This window comes from Pimephales promelas, chromosome 15 (genome assembly GCF_988280905.1).
Source record: "Pimephales promelas chromosome 15, fPimPro1.hap1.1, whole genome shotgun sequence".
Taxonomy (NCBI): domain Eukaryota; kingdom Metazoa; phylum Chordata; class Actinopteri; order Cypriniformes; family Leuciscidae; genus Pimephales; species Pimephales promelas.
Window position 1 is genome coordinate 15,129,643 of NC_142783.1, and position 15,348 is coordinate 15,144,990.

At 36.7% G+C, this 15,348-nt stretch overlaps 1 protein-coding gene across 1 annotated transcript in view; it reads right to left on the reverse strand.

The window, feature by feature from the left end:
• The window catches only part of LOC148973548 (uncharacterized), a 44,545-nt gene that overhangs the window by 24,747 nt on the left and 4,450 nt on the right, over positions 1-15,348 (reverse strand). Inside the window, 2 exon segments of the mRNA XM_089119957.1 lie at positions 2-102; positions 104-235. Of these exon segments, the coding sequence (XP_088976083.1) occupies positions 2-102; positions 104-235 (233 nt within the window).

Consider the following 15,348-nt stretch of genomic DNA (forward strand, 5'->3'; position numbering starts at 1 on the left):
GACAAACATTTAACTATGGTGGCTGGTGTCTCTATTTTCACGTCACGTAATATAGAATCGCCAATAACTTGGATATATTCAACAAGCTTCTCAGTGTGTGACATTAAGAGGGGAGAACCTGTGTAATGTTTTAAATGGAATGGAAGAGTGGTGTTTTTTTTTTTTTTTTCAGAGACTATGCCATCTCTCAATCACCCAGTTGCCCTTCTGTGGGGGCTCTGCAACCAGAACCAAACAAGTTCAAGTTCATTTATTTATTTATGAATAAATAAACAATGTGTTTAGAACAATGTATGGGGTTTGCTAAGCTAGTCTCATCCAATGCCGTATCTAGAACCCTTGCATTCTTACTATGCTCAATTAAAATGGACTTCTCTGTCAGCCTGCAAGTGACAATAATAGGAGAATATCCCATGACTCACCGTGTTTGTTGACTGATTCCAACTTACTAAAGTTGTTTGGTGGATCCATAAAAAATAGAGTGTGAGAGAGAAGGAAGATGGCAAGCATGAATGACAAGTTAAAAGGCTAGCAAAATGTGCTAATGTGTTGTGCAAACTATAGCGATTTAGAGTAAAAGCTAGCAATATCGGAATAATGTGACAGGCAACATTAGATTAGGCCTATATCAGAGATATGATAATGCTTAAAAAATTACAGGTGTAATTTCTGAGAATTAAACCACTTCTGCCACGCCTCATTGTGTGAGATGAAGTGGGATTTCCGTGGCAGTATCTTCATTGCAATACATGCTACACCCTCGCAGGGTTACTTTTAGACACATCTGTGTTTTTTTTTTTCTGTTGTTTCTGCTCACAGCAGGTCGCTTGGTGTGCTTTCATCAGGCTTTTTCCCATCTTGTTTATTCAAAAGCCTAATCCCTGCAAGTCATTGATATTACCTGCCTCAGGTTGCAAAAGTGAATAATTGAGCTGGGATTATCTGGGCAAGCGGGTAAAGCAGCCTCGACAGTAAACGTCTCACAATGAGAGACGAGGCACCGGTACCTTTAATCAGCACAAACATGGCAACAGCAACTTCAGAGGCTAGTTGTAGAACTAAGTGTTTTAATGTTCAACTCAGTTTAGCGATTTAAGAGCTCATTGAGAGCACATGCCTCTTTATCTCCCAGTGGCCATGCTGTGAATTTGTTTTGATGAAAGAGCTAATTCATCTTGTAAACGCAAAGGCATTCTACAAAATAGGGCATCTTGATTAAGTCCACTTCTCTCAGGATTTAGGCTTAGAAGTTAAAGTTTTCACTTTATTTTGATAGTCTCTTTTGAAAATTCTGTTGAATATAAGTAACGTTGTACTTACAGTATGTGCTACTCTAGTTAGAGTGTTAGTAGAGTAATAGTATAGACTGTATAGGGTTAGAATAAACTGACATAGTTGCAAAGTTACTTATAGTCTAAAGAATGTCTGTTTGACGAACATCAGAATAAAGTATTAGTAGATATTTGGCACACAGTCTATAATAAGAATATAATGATCAAAATATGATGTATGCATTTTGGAAAATGTCGATGTATTTTATGTGCTGGTACACATAAAGTGTATAAAGACATTATTTTGAAAATTAGATAGGGTTGCCATTGCAAAATGCATTTACTTATTTTATACTTATTTCTGTAATGTATTTTTTTTATATAATATATAATAAATGTTTTATAATATATATATATATATATTATAAAATTGTATTTATTTTCAATAAAAGTATGAATATACATGTAAATAACTGCTATTGTGCACTGTAAAAAATATTTATGATTTTAATGGTAAAAGACGAGTAAAAGAGAGTAAAAACCTGTTAATTGGTGAACAGTAATTTTCCTCACAACGGTAAATAATTGTATTAGATCTAACTTTACATTCAATTTAATTTCAAAATAAAAGGCTATCACTATATAAAAGCTATCACTAAAAGGCTATCACTATATAAAATAAAAGAATCACTATATAACTTACAATTAAAATTAAATTGACATTCCCAGAATTCCCTGCATGACACTTCACATTTGACCTATTTTCGTTGAAATAACTATTTCTTCTTAGTGTCTTTTTTGCATCGTCGTGTACATTAGGGTTTTATTTTACATCTAATATTGTTAAATGAATGTGTATTTCATTAGTTTGTTACTATGATTTCTTAAAACTGTACAAGAATGACTTTAGAAATCACCTTGAAAAAACTCATATTCTAGAGTGACCCAGATAACCGATGCAAATGTGTTTGCACAATTCACTAGCTTATATATGGTGCAGAATACTAATGATATATATATATTTTTTTAAACAGATCAGTGAGAAATCAGCATGCTGGCAAAGACATTCACATTAATGGGTTGCATAAAAAAATGCACTTTCAAAAGTAGATCTGGTTGGCCACCATGGAGCACTTTTATGAAATCATATTCATATACTATACACTTTCTTTGGGGAATAGTGCTTGAAATTCATTAACTTCGTGAACGTTTAAACTAGGAACATAAAGCATTTTCACAGATGGATGTACAGCAATGTTGGAAATACTTTTGAAAACAGTGCAGCTACTCTACTGAATATTGCAGCTTTAGCTTACTACTTAGTAAGCTACTTCCTAAATGTTCAGACACATTCACAAGTTGTTTTGTCACTCCATTCATTAATTGTCATATTTGTTTGTTCCCTTGTAGTATAGTCTAGCACCTTGTAGTTGACTTTCAAATGCAGTGATGTTTATTATTCAGAAGGTTTTCTTAAAAGAGAGATGCATTACCATAGCAAAGGTTTCTTCAGACACACTACCCTCTGTTAACATGCCGTCAAGCAACTATTAAAACGTCCTTGGAATTATCTGTCATGTGTGTGACGGCGGGGAACTGATGTCTGATAGTCAAAGGATTTCAGCATGTTTGAATTTTTATGTTTATGCATCCTGTTGTTTCTGTTTTATGTTCGAGGACGTCCTCACGCTAATAGCATCCACTTACAAACTCTCGACAGGTCATACATCAGATCTAATGTGATAACCTGATAAATATTCGGTAATGGATATTTCCTTTTTTTTTATGAAGTGACATTTTGGTCTATTGACCAATCTTGCTTTTTTTCCCAGCACACTGAAGTGTGAGTTAGCATGAGTGCGGCGTTGTTGAAGTAGGCAGCCTGTTTGGCATTTGGCCTGACAGCAGGTGTACTTCACCGCTTTAGGTTTTTGGGGAGTTTCTCAGCACTTACACGCTCACACAGTCGAAAGCTCTGCTAGTCTGTGTCACCTGTCACTGTTCACCTTTTTGTGAAATTTGGGGCATGCTAGCTGTCCTTTTCGATAAGTTTCCTTAGAAAAGGTCACAAGATTACTCCAGAACTGTGCAGATATGACACAGACAGAGAGAGAGAGACTGTTTCCACACAACAGTTTGACTCAGGTTGAAAGAATTTAAGCTATTGAACATAAAATGTATGCCTATGTAAAGCTAAACATCCATCTACACTATTAAGAGGTGCTTACTAAGACAAACACTATCGCTTTGGAATTTGAATAAACATATTACCCTAAGTATGAAAATATGCAGCCCGTTCTAATCCCAAGGCGTCAAATACTGACGCTTTTGACAATGCGTATACATCCAACGCACATGGCACCTTTAGCATCAATGTTACGCTGAATATGCTTATGCTAAGCCAGAGACTAGTTTCAAATCGGTTCTTTGTTTTTCGACCACCAAAGCAATAGCTTCGAACCAGTAAAAGTGGTTCTTAAGTAGCACCAAATCATTACTGGTCTAGAAGTAAGAACCTCTTTCGTCAGTGGCTAGGGGTGGGGTTACCGTGACCAACAAAGCGAACAGAAACTTGTGACCACCGTTTTTAAAATAGCAGCTAATCATGCTAATAACAGCTCGATTGTAATCTCCGTCAATGCAAGTTATGGCGAGCTGCACGAACGTGCTGGATTTGCCGTGTTTGGATACTGATGTAGGTTTGCAAAGCCATGAGCATAAATAAATAGTAACGCAACAACCGGCATTGTTGATGGAAGGCTTGTTGGAGATGCATTGGAGTGGCGTGGACTGATTGGAGCTGTGGGAGTATTTGGAGAGCGTACGACTCCTTCTGATTTTGGATCGCTCTCGCAATTCGCATTGTCAAAAGTGTCACTATATAACGCCCTAGGATGAGAATGCGTTGAAATTTGGCACATAACTAATGATGCAAATGTGCTAAACCACAGCTTCTTGGGGAGAAGTTGATTTTACAATTTACATTCACATATAATTCTGTTTTATGTGTCAGGACATAATCAAACATCATCTGGTCCTTGGCATGTCTTACGATTGAACAATAATACATGACATATTCCACTATGTCAAAATGTATTTAACAAAAACTATAGGCCAAAATGGAAAAGCCATGGTTGACAAACTAAGTACACCCTTTCTGCTTCCATGGGAAATAAACAAGTAAAAGTCAGGTGCTACTAATCAAATGTCTTTGATTAATTGATCATCAGCAAGTGTGATCTCCTGTATAAAAGCAGCAGTTTGGGAAGTTTGCTGGTCTCAAGCATTAAGGTGTGTGTTAACACAATGACAAGGAGGAAAGACATTAGCAATGATCTAGAAAAGCACAACTTGTTCAGATTTTTGGCTTTGATTTTTTTTTTGCAGTTTTAGAGTAGCCCAGTAGGTTTTGAAAATATGTATTTTATATAAAATATATCAACTTTATGGTTGTGTGTGAAAATCCCAGTAACTGAGCAGATTGTGAAATACTCAGACCGGCTCATCTGGCACCAACAACCATGCCACGCTCAAAATTGCTTAAATCATCTTTCTTCCCCATTCTAAAATTCAGTTTGGAGTTTCCCCGATTGCCCACGAGCTTTTCCTCCTGTCCATACGGTAATCTATCTACTGTGCGACAGAGAGTTGCTTGGTTATGACGTAGCCGTTAGCCTACTTTACAAAAAAAAAAAAACTGCTTCTACGGGACAATAACATATAACAATAACAAATAACATAGGCTACAAGGTAATGGAGCATTTTATACATTGTCGTGTTTCTTTAGAAATAAATAATGGACAAATGGGGTCTTCAAACGCCTCAGATGTTAAGTTATTCCCTGTCAAAGTGACGCCAAAATGAATGGGAGTCAATGGAAATGCTAATGCAAGTGAAGTTCTGCTACAAGATGGCAGCTCCTGTGAGGCTTCAATTTCTGGTCGATGGATTACCCCCTTGGTTTTGAGTAATCTGAACCATTATTTCAACAAGTTATAAAGTAGACATCCAATTCAGAAGCAGTATGGGAGATTTTGATATGAATTCCACCTCTAAGAAACATATACAAAGAACATTACAGCTCACTGCCACATCACAAATGGTGAATTTAACATTTTTGGCTTTTATATTTAAAACATTTTGTAATGTAATAAATAATTACAATGTAATTATTACAATGTAATGTAATTAATAATGTAATAGGTGTAATAATTTTGACATGGCAAAATTGCCATGGTATATACATATAAAATGAAAACTATGAAGGAAAAAGAATTACATTTAAGACAGGCTACTTCTTTAATTGGACAAAATCCTGGCCAAAGCCCCACCCCGCCTGTCTACTCTGCTTTGATTGGTCATATGGCCAATTCTGTTGTGATTGGTCTACTTCTTACAGCGGGTGTCAAAACACCCATTACCATATCTGAATTTTAGCTCCATAGGCTTCCTCAGCACTTATACACAGTGCGATACAACACTAAAGACAGTGTAATTTTTTTTTCTCCCTTATCAATTCCAGCATGAGTCCTCCTCCTTTGGAAGTGCATGCAAAGTGGCAGAACTGAAAACAGTGTCTTCTTGACATGCTGACAACACAAACTCTTCCAGGTCTCAGCTACAATGCAGTGTTTGATATTGGTCAAAGTAGACATTGCTGATGGTCAGCCAATAAAGACCATGTGTAAATTTGCTACATTGTTATATTGGCATGTAACAGGAAGTGAGACTGGAATTACAGACGACTCGTTTGAGTTCAGTTCAGAATCCTTTCTTTCTTAGGAGATAATAACTTTAAACGTCGTGCACTTTGATCTTCAAAACTTTCACAAACAGCTGTAGGTAATATTCAAAAACACATTTGAGAACCTACTCATATGAGTGATTAATTTCAGGAGTTTATTGTTGTTCTGATTCACTGAAACTGCCTCATGAGAGTCATTTGTTCTTGAATCGGACCACTCTGGTTTATACCTTGCATGTAGCCTATAAGGAACGATCATTCATTCATTTGTTTGCTTGTTTGTTTGATAATGTCAGACTACATTCATTAATATTGGGACTACATATTCCAAGCTGTTTATTCATTTTGTCTGTAAAGAAGAAGACTGGGATGAAAACCGGAATAAAAATGCTGGAATTTAAGATGGAGTATTGGTGAATCACGTCTGAAGGACAACAATGTTTGTCTTTCCACCTTGAGGCCAAAGTCAATATTAAAGGTGTTTAACATATTAATAGGAAACTAATCTGATAAAACCACCATTAACAAAACTCCCCACAGTGAACCGTAAAGATAAACATGCAAACAAACAGAAAATGTAATTTGAAGAAATGTAATAAATATTAGGTTTTACCAAGGCATCATTTGTTTTGAACGGCCAGAACATTATCTTCTTCTTATTTTCTTTTCTTTCTTTTTTTTGAGTCTGTAACAAGTAAAAATGAATGGCAATTGGTTTAAAGTGACTGTTGAGTGTGAGGATGTTGCAATGGTGTATAACCCAGAGCTATGGCCTGCAGGCTCTGTTGTGCGGTGTTATTATGAACCACGCACAGTGAGAGTTAAAGGGTCTAGCACGACCATCTCTTCCATCGGTGGGGTCCAATGGAGTTGCGGTGGCACGGCCATCTTCACCTTTAAACATGCTTGTTGCACCTTATAACTGTCGGGGGCTGCGTGTTGGCAATACTGCTGAAGACAGGGCTTGACGTACGTTTGTTGATAACCTGCTACAAAAATGTGACTTTGTTTGTTTGCAAGAAACTTTTTTACCTAAGCAAGATCTAAAAAGTTAACTTTTTTAATGACAGTTTCCACGGAGCTGGGACAGCGGACCTTACTATGGGTAAAGTGAGAGATCGGATATCAGGGGTGGCTATCCTTTGGCACAAGAAGCTGGACTCAGTGATAAATGTCATCAGGACTGGAGTTGACTGGTGTATTACAAGTGAAGTTTAAAAATGAGGAGCTTACCATTTTGAAAATGCTGCAGTTTGGAGTTTTTCCTCTTTGTCGCCATCTCTGTCCGAAATCTGAAATTGCAGTCATTCGAAGAATTATCAACTTAACGTGAGTTGTACTTCAAGACCCTCAACACAACACTGCGTGGATGAACACAATGTTTGCGGAGAGTGTGCAGCTGTAAGTCACCGCTCCGGTGTGGATACTGGCATTCAGAATCAAAGATTATTCTTTTTGGAAGTATGACCAACATAAGAATTTTCACCGGAAAATGTCATTTGAACTAGTAAGAAACATCTACTTTTGTTCTGGTTCTGACATTGCAGTAAATCTCACTGATTAAATCCAACAATCGCTTATAAGTTATCATATCATGCAAAACCATGCAAATTATATCTTGTTCTCAAATTCTTAATGTTAACAACATCAGTATTGTGTCACTACATTGAATGTCCATCCGGTATCCTTGTTTTCGCATGGGTCCGGTTGCAGTCTCTTTTTTTCTGTAACCACTTCTGACCGAAGTCTTCTGCGTTTTACAGCAGCTAAATCTGTTGTCACTGGTGATTGTCGTTTGAACCTTTCTGGATCCTCCATCAAATTGATAACTTTAATTATATAGATTAGAGTGATGTGAGAAAAGGCTATAACATTGCCATAGCAATGCTATCACTTTATCGATCACTTGATCGAATCGGGACATCCCTACCAATAACCCTAGCCAGTGTGATATCTAAAGTACTGGAAAGGATTATACTTGATCGTCTGAGTCCATTTATTGGTATCACTGATAACCAATTTGGCTTTAAAGCTAAGTTTGGTACTGATTTGTGTATCTATGCTTTGTAGAGGGGTACACGAGGCAGAAATCATACATGATAATTGGGTTTATTGATGCTTCAAAGGCCTTTGACAGAGTCAATCATTATAATTTGAAAAACTGAGCCGGACAGCATTATAAGAACACTGGCTTACTGGTATGCCAACCATGCAGGTTATGTTAAGTATGCAGGTTAAATGGGGTAATACAGTATCTGCCTCATTTAGGGTGAGTAATGGGGTACGTCAGGGGAGGTTACTTTCACCAGCTCTCTTCAACCTTCAACATGGATGAGTTATCCGACCAATTATCAATATGCAAAACGGGTTGTATGATTGGTTGGTTAATCATTTTATGTATGATAATGATTTGGCCATTTTCTCTCCCAGCAGTGCTGGTTTTCAGCAGCTACTGAATATCTGCCCTGAATATGAGGTGAAATTTGATGTGTTCTATAATGCCAAAAAGAGTGCTGTATTGATTTGTAGGACAAAAGTGGACAAAGATCTTTGTTTACCAGACTTTTATCTGTTAGGACAAGTGATGAGTGTTTGTAATAAAATTAAATACCTGGGTCATTACATTACAGATCAGTTATCTGATGGTGAGTGTTTATAGAGGCAGTGTCGCATATTACATGCCCAAGCTAACACGCTGGGAAGAAAATTCCACAGGAGCACGGATGACATCAAAATTGGCCAGTTTTACGTGCTCTCCACACCTATCTAGACAGAACGCAGTGTTTCAGGACCTCAGACCAGCTCTTTGTCTGTTATGGTGGGAAGCTGAAGGGAAAGGCTCTCTCAAAGCAGAGGCTGTCTCACTGGATACTGGATGCCATTGCTTGACATACCACCCAACACATTTCTCCAGATTCTCCAATCTTTGAGTGGAGCCTGTATCCTCTCATGTACTCGCTTTAACCAGCTATACTGGACCCGCTAGGTCTCTTCTCTTGCTCGCCATTCCACTCTACGGACTGGATACGTGCATTATTCTCGTATCTCCTATCCGTTCCGTCTTCCTGTCACTTTCCGCCAGGGGTGTAAAGTAACGAATTACAAATACTCACGTTACTGTAATTAAGTAGTTTTTTTCAGTAATTGTACTTTTTTGAGTACGTTTAAAATTGTGTAATTTTACTTTTACTTGAGTACGTTTTAAGTGATGTATCGGTACTTTTTCTCCGCTATTTTCCTTCTGTTTGTGGCCGTTACTCGTTACATGCTTGTTTTAATTTTATTTTTATCCATCAACGTGATTGGATCAAGTAATCGTTCTCGTGACTGTCATCAATTCAAATTAAGCATAGAAAACTTACCGCCTATTCCTGCTGTTACTCGTGACTGACTGCTGTGGAAGTGCATTCATCACGCATCAATTCAATCCAGATATCAGCGTCTTCCTCTTATATGCTAAGGTACATTTCTGCTTAATATGATATTTATATAGGCTGGCCTGTCTACATGGCCTAACATTTGGTCTGAGGTTGGGGGAATTGCGAGACGAGTTCATAATGCGGTGAATTCCCGCTCCCATTTACTTCACAATCGAATGACGCGCGTCACGATCTGTGCACTGCCGCGTCTCGCGCTCGCCATGCCGCCAGATTCAGAATCAGTGCACCATGTCGTTAACTTGAACTGCATTACTTAATAAGAAATTAGCACAGCTCGTTAATAAACAGCGTTTTTTGATTGATCCATTATATGATCCGTCTTCATTTGGCAAGTGCAAGTGCACTTGCGCAAAAACATTTTTCATGCTGAACTGTTTTTTTTTTTTTTGTGGATGCTTCAGAGACTTCAGAGACAAAGTGTGTTTGTTTCTTTTGTAAAAGTTTCCTGGATATAACTTCCCTATTTAATGCACAATTTTCCTTACAAATTATATTATCAGCATTACAATGTGAGTAAATGTAGCCGTGTAAAATGTAAAGGATGATGCCACCCTTCTAGAATTTACATTTTCATTTACATTTAAATTGTAACATATTTAATAGCATATAATAAAAGTGTGTAATTAGTGTTAGCTCACTATCTTAGCCTTTTTCAGTGCATTAGTTGAGGTAATATGATAATATTAGTGATTCTCATTTATCAAAACACTAACATTGGTACCGTTTTGGAGAGAAATTGGGTATTTTTTTATTTTATTTATCCCATCTCTTGGTGTGTGTGATGCTGAACTATCATATGAGTTTCTAAAGGTTTTTGAATTATTTGCACAGTTATGAATATTGATATTTTATGTGCAACAATAACATGCTCAGGCCCAGTGGCTTTTCGCCTAATTTTAAATGCTTTCCCCCCCCAAATAATATGATTTAAATGGTGATGAGTGTACTGATTTTATGCATTTTAAAAAGATGGATGATAGATATTCTTCAATCTTTCTTACAAAGAACAAAATATAATGTGAATTCCAGTATGTGCATTTTTTTTAATTTATAAATTGTAGTGCACAGTGTTTATTATAAGGGTAAGAATCCGCACCTCAGTACTCACTACTCACTACTCTTGAGTACTTTTAAATAAGCTACTTTTTTACTCTTACTCAAGTAGTTTTTTGGACAAGTACTTTTTACTCTACTCACACTACATTTTTTGGAATGTAATGGTACTTTTACTTGAGTATGTTTTTTCAGTACTCTTTCCACCACTGCTTTCCGCTGTACTGCGGGGATCGCCTGAGTTCAGTCTCGGCTCCTCAGCGAAGAAACATATCTTCATGTTGCCGGCATCTCCCTTTATACCCACGAGGTAATGCAGAGATACGCTATGCAAAATTCACAGACCCATGGCATTTTCTTTGCCATTGGCTCGTTTTGTATACTCGAAGTCGATAGTCTTTCTAAGCGAAACCCCATTTGTCGTCATCCGACGGAACGTTTTCTGCTTATACCACTTCACATGTGAGCAATAATATTCGCACCACTACCTTTTAGTCAGTCATTGCATTTGGATGGATGAATTACCTAAAACTATCTGTTAATCTTGTTTGACAGTTCCAGAAGCATCACTAAAGGCCTGAGCTTTCACCTCCCGCAGAGCTTGTCTCTCTGACAATTACCTGGAAGTCAAGGGAGAGAGGGAAATGTCACTATCTGCATTTTCTTAAAAGGAGTGATAAACGACTGCCAATACAGCAAACCTGCAGATTCACTCTACCAGCTTATCTGCAAAAGAACAAAAAACACCAGGAGGAAAAAAAAAAGACTGTTACATCAGTTAAATCAGTAATACATTTGAGAATACTGTTATGGGACAATATATGTGCTCAAGTGACAATAAAGCATTAAATGACCATTTCAATTAAAGTTCTGTTTTCTACCATTATAATAATTTTAATTATCAATTATTATAATCTTGACATATGATCTTGATATTATTACTAACCATAAAGAATCATCATAAAGTACTTACAACTTTAGATTTAACACCGATGACACCAATAAATTTAGTTTGAGGAACAAACTTTCTTGTTAAATTTAAATTTTGCTTTTGCCTTACTGAACCTTGCATTAACACATAAAAAAAAAGAGTTCAATGCAAATGTCAATAAAAGGGGTATACCATAAGAATAAAAAGAAGGATTTTTTTTTGTCAAATCTGCTTTTTTGCTTCCTTATTTTAAAATGCATGAACATGTTTGTCACTGTATTTTGAGAATGGCCCATTGTTTAAATAGGGTATGTCATAATGTTGTTATGGTTCTTTTCCATTGCATCCATCCACGTCTGGTTTACTTTGGTGCAGGCCGCCTGTCACAACCATGTGCTCGATGTCCATTTCATTCTGATAATATGCAGGAGATAACCCAGCTCATGGCTTTGACAGCATAAAGCCAGCACTCATAAGCCCCATTAATTAAACTGCATCCTGCTTGGGTTCTCGCCAGCCAGTGATCTGTACACTTTTGATTACTGACCTTTTCAAAGTTTGAGCTTTCTTTCCCTCCCACTTTATTTATTTTTATTACCACAGGGGAAATACAACGACCAAATCCCGCTTCATACACTTCCTCTGCATTCTGAACCCTCAGCCTGTCTGCCAGTCCCCCCTATAAAACATAAATTCACAATATCTATTTCATGTCAGTGCCAGTCAGGGGCATTTCCTCTGAGGAGGCAAAGGAGGCAGTGTTTAAAAAAAAAAAAACTGGATAAGAAAATAATCAATATTACAAAACGAGGGCTTGGAGCCAGAGGGGCTGTAAGTGACATTTTGGGCGAACATTAGTTCTTTATATCAAAATAAAGGTCTCGATGAGCTCTATCCGATGGTGCCAAAAATACCTAAAAGCAACAAAAAGGCGTATCTGACATATTTGACTTTTTTTTTTATTTATTTGAAAATGTTTTAGAACACGTTCATTGTGTTAATATGCCAATATGCCATATTTTTTTTACTTAAATACTCATTCATGTAAGTATGCCTGTGGTTGCAATGTTTCTGGTTTAAGGTTAATAATACAGGTGACCTGAAGTGTGGTCAATTTTTTTTTTTTTTTTTTTCTCTCCTGTAAAGTTTGTTAAAAGCCAATTACGCCCCTCTGGCTCCAAGGCCTCGACATATAAACCCAGTGTCGCCAAAGTGTGCGGTGAGTTTGATGGGGGGCAATTGAGAATGAAGGGGAGAAAGTCATGCGAGAGGAGGCAATATCTCCGTCGAGCTTTTATTGAATTGGTTATGATAAGATGATTTGTTCGTGTGAGTACTAGTACTAGATGTACTAGATGACATGCATCGTACTAGAGTAGTGCAGCATCTAGTTACATCGTTGTATGGGAAACGCACCCCTGGAATATTCTACAGTGGCCATCACAGTCACATGACTTGATAAAATCTCTGGTGGGAAGATGGTGGTTGCAGCAACTGGAGGCCAAAGCTCATGAGAAATGGGCAAAGATTCCTCAGAAACGCTTGAGTAATTTTGAGACTCCAGAAGTTATTAAAAGTTGCTTTTTCAGTTGAATTTTGTGAAACCACTTTAGCTATTTCAATTCCTTTAGTTTGATTTGTTCATTGCTAACAGCTGAAAGTCTGTGATTTATGCCAATAAACCTGTTTCGCAATGGGGGTTAAGTAATGTAATTACAACTGTGTACACATTCATATTTATATATTGCCTCATTTTAAAACACCACCACACACCACTGGTGCCAGTATATAGTGTGTGGGAATTGATTTAAATTGTGGCAATATCAAATGCTAAATAAATAAATAATTATTTTATATGAAAATACATTTCCAATAACAAATACATATCAAGCTCACCTGCTTCAAGTTACAGTATGCCATGTAAATTATTCAAAAACATGGGCATATTTGATTCCCTCCAACCCGGATTTGTTATGATGGCTCCTTAAGCTATTATATTAATATTGGTGTTCTATAAGCAAATGCTCCCTTATATGGCACATCTTGACCATTTTGCTTTTCTTGGATGGATGAAGTCGTGCTGAACAAGTAGAATATGCAGATGATCACATTCCCTCATGTGACATTTGAAAGGAAATTCTAAATTCTCCTTCATCTTTGTCGACCTCTCAGTCTCTCCCCAGAGTATGTGATCACAGCAATAGCGCAAAGAGAAAAATTGTGATGGTGCTTTTCCCTTTCCATTCAGAACAAACAAATTATATTATACCCTCCTCTCCTTGACTAAGATGTGTATGGAGTATAGAAGACCTTTGATCACAGGAAAGACATATTTCAGATAGCTCAGCCCTGATTCTATCAGACTATGCTGAAGGTCACACCACATCTCCATAAACTCAACCACAAATTGATTTTTAAGTCTATATTCATTTACTTTTGTATAACCAGATTTTTGACTAACTCCATAAAGTCTAGACCAGATGGCAGCCAATCATATCACCCTCATGTCGCTCCTGTTGTCCTTAAAAATATCTCCTACTCTAGAATCATTTCAGAGGGAGTTCAAAACTGAATTTTTCCCCTTAGCTTTTAGTTTTAAATTGTATGTATTTTTGGTTGTCTGTGTTTGATTATTTTTGTCATTGTGTTTACAGCACATTGGGTACCCATTGTGGTTTTTGAAAGTGCTCTAGAAAAGAAGTTGAATTGAGTTGAGTTTAACTTGCTTTGCAGAACACAAATTAAAATGTAAAAAAAAAAAAAATAAAAAAATAAAATTAATTTGGGGTCCAAACTGTATTGAATCCCATTGAAAAAAAAAGAGACATTCCTCGAAATATCTTTTGTTTGTGTGCGTGTGTTTCACAGAGAAATGATAACAGATCTAACGTTATCATTAGATCTGTTTTCATTAGATCTGTAACGGAATTGCTGAAAGATTATATGATACTGAAAACTGAGGTAAAGGGGACAAAATAATTATTTAATTTTTTTTAATATTTCACAATATTACTACTTTATTGTATTTGTGATCAAATAAATTCAGCCTTGGTAGGCAGGACTTCTTTCAAAAACATTAAAGGGGACATATGTAAAATCCACTTTTTTAGCCCTTAATTGCATTTTGTTGTATATTTGGAGTGTTTATAAGTAAAGAAAAGATGAAATTATTCTCTTCAGGTGCTTCGTTTATATCTTTATATTCTGTTTTGGTCATATTTTTCAACCTGTTCAGATTTTTCTGTTCTCTATGACATTTTTTGACAAATTTGCAGCGGAACTGCCAAGTAAGGACATTGACCACCGGCCCAACACTTCGAGCAATCCGACATTTTTATTTCTTGTCCAAGCTCAATGATGCAGAAGTTACGAGAGGGCAAGTGTTGGATGTAGTGACCTGAAGCACTTCAAGGATTCCAACTTCAACAACCCCCGCCAGTATAAAGAAGGGTTTGCCAATCGACTTCGTCTGAATCTGGGGTAAATTCAATCTATCTTTGGAGAAGACGAACAGAGCATTTTGACTTTCTGTTTTAGTATTATTGTTTTATTGTTCCCAAATTTCATCAATGGTCATTTAGCTGCTGTGTTTTCTGATGCTTTTCTAAACGTATCATATTATCAATACAGATTTTTAGTGGTTAGATTGGACCGTAGTCGTTTATCTTGTCAGTGTGCTTGTTTTAACAATAGAGAAATAATCGACTTTCACTTATAGCACAATACAGTTACACACCACTGCACATCAGAAAATGGATAGAAAAGGAACCTGTGTAGCTGTAATGAGGAATAGTAATGAGGAATTCAGACCCAAGCATTGCAGTTATGCTTTGCATAGACCACAAATGTATGATTTACATGTAAAAATGAAAGATTTAAAAGCGTGATATTTACCCTTTAAAAAAACAA